Source organism: Euleptes europaea, chromosome 2, assembly GCF_029931775.1.
Source record: "Euleptes europaea isolate rEulEur1 chromosome 2, rEulEur1.hap1, whole genome shotgun sequence".
In the NCBI taxonomy this organism is placed as follows: Eukaryota; Metazoa; Chordata; class Lepidosauria; order Squamata; family Sphaerodactylidae; genus Euleptes; species Euleptes europaea.
The window spans coordinates 21,833,383-21,839,382 of NC_079313.1; the positions used below are offsets into that span (position 1 = coordinate 21,833,383).

At 44.8% G+C, this 6,000-nt stretch overlaps 1 protein-coding gene across 1 annotated transcript in view; it reads right to left on the reverse strand.

Annotated features, from left to right (window-relative positions):
• The window catches only part of AXDND1 (axonemal dynein light chain domain containing 1), a 71,818-nt gene extending 67,423 nt beyond the window's left edge, over nt 1-4,395 (reverse strand). The window contains exons 1-2 of the mRNA XM_056844699.1: nt 4,306-4,395; nt 3,601-3,838 (exon numbers count right to left, since the gene is read on the reverse strand). Of these exons, the coding sequence (XP_056700677.1) occupies nt 3,601-3,838; nt 4,306-4,395 (328 nt within the window). The remainder of the gene's footprint in view (nt 1-3,600; nt 3,839-4,305) is intronic.
• Between the last annotated feature and the right edge of the window lie 1,605 nt (nt 4,396-6,000).

A 6,000-nucleotide genomic window follows, 5' to 3' on the forward strand; every position in this document is an offset into this window, starting at 1 on the left:
GCTGTGCCTGAGTAATCATACCTGCTTCAGATATACACCCAAGCTACTTCACTAGGCAGGTGAGCACGTACGAATATAGCACTCTGCTGCAGCTTTCATTCCACACTAGACCCCAGCGGGCCCCTCCACAACCCCTCTCTCTCATTTCCTGTCATGATGACCCCACTCTACTCCTAGTGAAGTGCCTGTGATTATTATTATTATTTGAATGTATGCTTTTGTGTTCAGTTTGCATAATTGCTCTTATGGAAATGCTAGGCCTAAAGTATAGGAGCTGGTTTGGAATACTGTGTATGAAGTGCCTATAAACTTCGTTTATAGGAAAACATATATTCTTTCATATGTATAAACATTCATAGGTTCATGAGGTGCTATGCTCAAGAATAGAGCATAGCATCAGGCAAATATATTCTACCCACACATGGAAACTTTGGGAACGTTGGCATCCATAACTATAAGAGGCCAACAGAACACATTGCCTGGTACAGGCTTTCCCCTGTAGAGAAAAACAGTGTCTTACCTTCACTGTTAGGAATGTGAATCACAAGACCAAGTGCTTGCTTAGAAACAGCTTCTACCAATCTCTATATACTATGTTAAAGAAAGGCAGACAACCAACGTTTGGTAAGTCGATGTAATTGGAACATCCCTAACCAGAAGTTATAACTGGGGTAGCAATCCTTTGTTCTGCATGAAGACTGTCCTGCGCATTAGGGCAGTTTCATCCGGTATGTATGTTGAGCTCAATAAAACTACTGCTTTGAACTATCAACCTCCCACTGTGTTATATTAATTCGAAATTAATATTATAACACAGGCATTACATGTATTCATATGCACACACATGGAAGCTTTGGGAAGGTTGGCATCGGAGGGGGGGGGGGCATGAATCAGCCAGCTCACGCTGTCTGTGGCTGATACAGGCTTTCACCAGTAAGCAGCATATCTTCGGAATTACCTTTCCATTGAGGAATGTGGTCACATTCCTAGACCTAGAGCTTGCCTAGAAACAACATCAGGCAAAATCTATAGGATAGTCTAATCAAAGTAAAGTATATCCCTAAAGTGTGATTGGGGCTTTTCTATGTCAATCTGCGTGTCAATAGACATGGGCCTGCCCCATGCGAAGGCATAAATGGTACTGACTTTCCTTTGTCTTGCTGGTGAGTACCCTGCATCTTAATTGTGGGCTATTTCACCCCAGCTCTGTTGTTTAGCTAAATAAAGAACTGATTGTAACCTCCTCCTAATTGTCTTTATTGGACTCTATATGAGACAATTAGGCATTTCACTAGTAATGTCACCCATTTCTTTGCATACAGTTATTTCCCCTGTATTATAATTTTTTTTTCATGGAAAAAACTCCCCATAGATGACTAGCACATTCTGGAAGCATTCTGCACTCAGAAAAAATACATACAATACTGACTGAAGGTCTTTGTCTGGTGCAAAAATCTCCGGTCTCCTTTGCCCTAACTCTGGTTACTGTCAATTGGCCCTCTGGCTGGACACCTGTTAGCTGCCCCCTCCCCTTTTTTCCATTGCTACACTCCCAAGTTCTAAGTTCCAATGTTCAAAAGATAACAGTTGAGTCTTGACTCAGAAAGATGCGGTTGATTAAGAAGTGTTTTTGTTGCTGGAGGCTCCACAAAGATTTTCAGGTGAGTTGGCTGATTTAGGGTAGTGTATTTGCTCCCCTGGAAGTGCCTAATGAAGCCACCTGCCTTCCCTTCGAAAATTTTCAGGTGCAATAAACCTGAACCCAAAAAATACCGGAAAAAATTGGTGCACACCCCTATCTGCCGCTCATGTGGAGGAAGGGGGAATCAAACCCAGTTCTCCAAATTAGAATCCCCCACTCTTAACCCCTACACCACACTGGCTCTCAGTTCTCCAGCTAGAAGCAGAGCATAAAAACCTCTCAGTTAACCCCTTCGCAGAAAGAAATGTTTTAGCCTGGCACCTAAAGGCCAGTTAGGTGGGTACCAGGTAAGCCTCAAGGGGAGGGCATTCCAAAGGCAAGGTGCCACTGCTGAAAAAGCCCTGTCTCTGCTCAGCAACTGTCTCACCTATGCAGGTACAAAGAGCAGGGCTTGGAAAGAAGATTTTAACTGGCAGTCGGGACAGCATGGGAGGAGGCAGTCCTAATAAGCCTGGGTAGCACTTTATTCAAACTTAATTCAGATAGCGATTAAAGGGGAATAATTAATATGTGGAAATTGGCAAAACATCACAATTCTGCATTCCATATATTTTCCAGTTCACAGCAGATGTTGGTGTTTCACCTATGTGGAAACTGCAGTTTTCCATAAAATAATTTAAAACGCCATGTTTCATTTTACACATTTTTCATTTTTCCATTTGACTAGCTGAATGTCAAGCGCTGGGAACTAGCATAATGCGATGCCTCTTAAAACTTGTCCCCATAGTTTAGGCTCTCTAGGACCTTTAATAAGAAAGTCCAAAGAATGTTATCAAAAGCTTCCCCCATCCCACCTCACCCCACCTCATGGGTTTTGTGGGCCTCCACTTATCATGGTATAACTCTCTGTGAAACAGCTGATGAGATGACACGCATCCATCTTCATCAACCCAAATTTTCTTTCGGCTGCCCCAAGTTATAAGAGGTCAAAGTAACCAAATTCACAGTGGGTAGCCGTGTTAGTCTGTCTGCAGTAGTAGAAATGTAGTAGTAGAAGTGAGCTGTGGCTCACAAAAGCTCATACCCTACCAGAAAATATTTTTGTTAGTCTTTAAGGTGCTACTGGACTCTTGCCCTTTTCTACTAAAGTAACCAAAGGCATTCTTAACAGGGTTGCCAGGTCCCTCTTCTCCTCTGGTGGGAGGCTTTTGTGTGTAAGCGTGCGCGCACGCACCGACGGAAGTGCCACCTTGCAAGGGGCCTTATACCTCTTCATTTGAGTGGTAAAGCAGCCCTTTACCACTCAAACGAAGAGGTATAAGGCCCCTCGCAAGGCGGAACTTTCGGTTCTAAACCGGAAGTGATGCGCACGGTATGCACGCGCGTGTGCACATTTGCCCACCGACCTTCAGGTGGTCAGCGGGCAGAGGGGTCAATTGTCGGGGTTTGCCCACCACCAGCGGGCACCTGGCAACCCTAAATTCTTAAAGAGGTGTCCCCTGATAATTTAAAGAGAAACAACTGTAGCACAGGGGACTTAAGGGGGGTATAGCAGACAGCCCTCCCCTGCATGCTTTGACCAGCATTCAACAGACGCTGACAGCCGAGGGAGGAGTAAATAAGGCGGGGCTGGAAGAGGGAGGTGCATGAAGGAGGGAAGAGGGAAGGAGCAGAGACAAGAGGGGAGTTTAAAAGGAGAATGGGAGAACGGGACAGGGGGCTGGAAAAAGGAAGGCAGGGATGCGTCTGGGTGCAAAGGGGCAAGGCCATTGCGGGTTTTAAAGATGACGACTTTGAAGCCATCAGCAGACAAAGCTATAAACAGTGCAGCTCTGGGACCATTCTTCTCATCCACTAGATCAAGGATTCTGAATGTGGCGCTGCTCCAGGTACCCTGGTGGGAGAGGACACTTCTCCATCGTCCAACGGGGAACTTACTAAGATGCTCTGCAAATCACCAGCTGCCAACTTCTGCTCTTGGGCAGCAGCGAGTTCTGGATTACTGAACTGAACCTTCTTGCTCCTGACCTTTCTGATGGGCTTCAGCTGATTGACAGTGTCCTTCAAAGTCTTCTCCAGCTTCAGAGAGGATTGGTCCAAAGCAGCACATTCACCATTCCTGTGACATTCCTCCTGCTTCGGTGTCTCCTTTGCATCTGGAACACAAGCAGAAGCCAAGCCAATCTCAGCACTCGCCTTTAACGAGACGCAAATTGTGCACAATCCCCCCCTTCTCACTGTAGACACTTGACCCACACAGACCCTGGCGGGCCCAGCAATCTCCAGCTTGAGCTTTTGGGGAATCAAAAGGAGCTGCTGAGAGAAGAGAAATGCGGGGAAGATTAGTCGCCACCAGCAATGCAACACACAGCATACATCCTGATTCAGCTTTCAACAAAAGGTAAGAATTGTAATTCTGTGAACAGCTTATCTATATTAAAAAAAATGACACCCATGAGGAAATCAGTGTTCTATTTCCAGCACATTCCTACCCAGCATCAGAAAAACTTGATAAATCATTTTCTCGAACACTAACAAGTTTATTGTGACATGGATTTCAACAGAGACATGACAATACAGACCTGCTGTTTCCAAGATTTCTCGGACAGAATCCCTCCTAGCCATTCGAGTCTTATTTAAGGGCTTTTCCGAATGGTTCTTACCTCTAACTCTTCGATCGAGCTAGCCTCCTGCGCTTTCGGCCTCTCCTTTCCCCTCTTTCTCGGCTTCTTTTTCAGCTGGGCTCTTCGCATGGCTTGGGGGCAACTTTGAGAGGCTCTATCTTCGGCAATACTGCTGTTTCTTCAGCTTGCTTCAGAGGGAGTTTGTGAGTACTCAAGCCAAAGTCCTCATCAAACCAATCTTGGTAATCTCCTAACACACTCAGGAATTCCCGGCTAAGCTCTAACTCTGCCAGCCTCTTGGCAAGCTCTTCTTGCCCACTGGCACCAAACACGGGGCTCCCCTGCACAATAGGGAAAAGAATGTTACTCTTTGGGAGCATGAATGTTGTATGCGCCACACTTCATTAATTACCGGAGTTCTACAGGCTGTGATGCCAGGCAATATCACCCCGCATTTTAACAGTACTGGAAGCTGGAGAATAGCAGCATTTGCTGGATCTTACATTCCTTAAACATGTTCATGATGAAATCAGAGAAGAGCTCAGTGCCACACACAGAAAGGGAAAGCAAAAGCCCTTCTTTATGTTCTCACTTTCCAACAACACCACAACATTCATTCCTGGACCCATTCATTCCTGGTACTTATGGGTCTGGGACAAAGCCCTGGATATGTGAGCATTAGCATAATCATGGTGTCAGCCTCTGCTGGCAAGGGCTCCACCTGGGAAGCTCCCGGCCCAGGTCTTGGGACACTGAACCTGCCTGTCTTTTGGGGGAAAACTAAGCTTGAAGCTCCCCCAGATGCAGCAGAGGCTGACACCATGATTATGCTAATGCTCACATATCCAGGGCTTTGGGGGCAAGCAGACGTAAAAGCTGGGAACAGTTGGTGTGCTTTCAGGCCCATGTGCGAACAGAGGAACAACAAGATTCTTAGGGAAACAGACTACTCTGTTGGCCTCCTGTATATGTTGCAGTGGTGGTTGGTGGGTTGAGCCAGTCTCACAAAAGTGAGAGTGAAAGAGAATGCACAGGAGAGAGATTTGCAATAGATTAGAAAGGAAATCTTGAAATTCTTTGTGCCTCATCAGAAAAACTGATTGAAATGTGGCCCCCTAGAATAACTGTAATTCCTCTGCAGACTGAATTGCAACCTCTGGTCTGCATGGTGAATATGTCTATCCTTATCGTCAAAAACTAACTTAAAAATACTTTCAACTTTTATCTGCTAAGGCTGTGTTTGACTTAACAAGAGAGATTTTTGGAGAAATTGTTGCAGAAGATCCAAATTTGAACCAACCTTTATGCATGAAACCCTGCAGGATCACTTCTACTTACTTCTGTCAAGTAAAAGATCCAGGTGAACTTGAGGAAATCAAGGTAGGGATGAAGCTGCTAACTTGAATAGTGACACATAAAATGTTCTGTGGAAGGGAGGGTTATCTCATCTCAGGTTAAGGCAAAGTTTGTGGTTCATCTTGTAATGTTCTACTGTCTTATTGTATTAATATTCAATCACAATAAAACAGTTGGAAGCTGAAGAATCAAAGCAGGTTATTTTATTGGCCAATATAACAAAATGCTGGTGAAAATTGCCTAAAGCGCAGAGCAATTTCCACACACATCAAAGGATTGCAAGCATGGATATAGACTTTGATGATGGGTGGTTACAGAAACGTAATACACACGTAACACTGAACTGTTCAATAAACTTTTTGGACGTATAAGCAATTA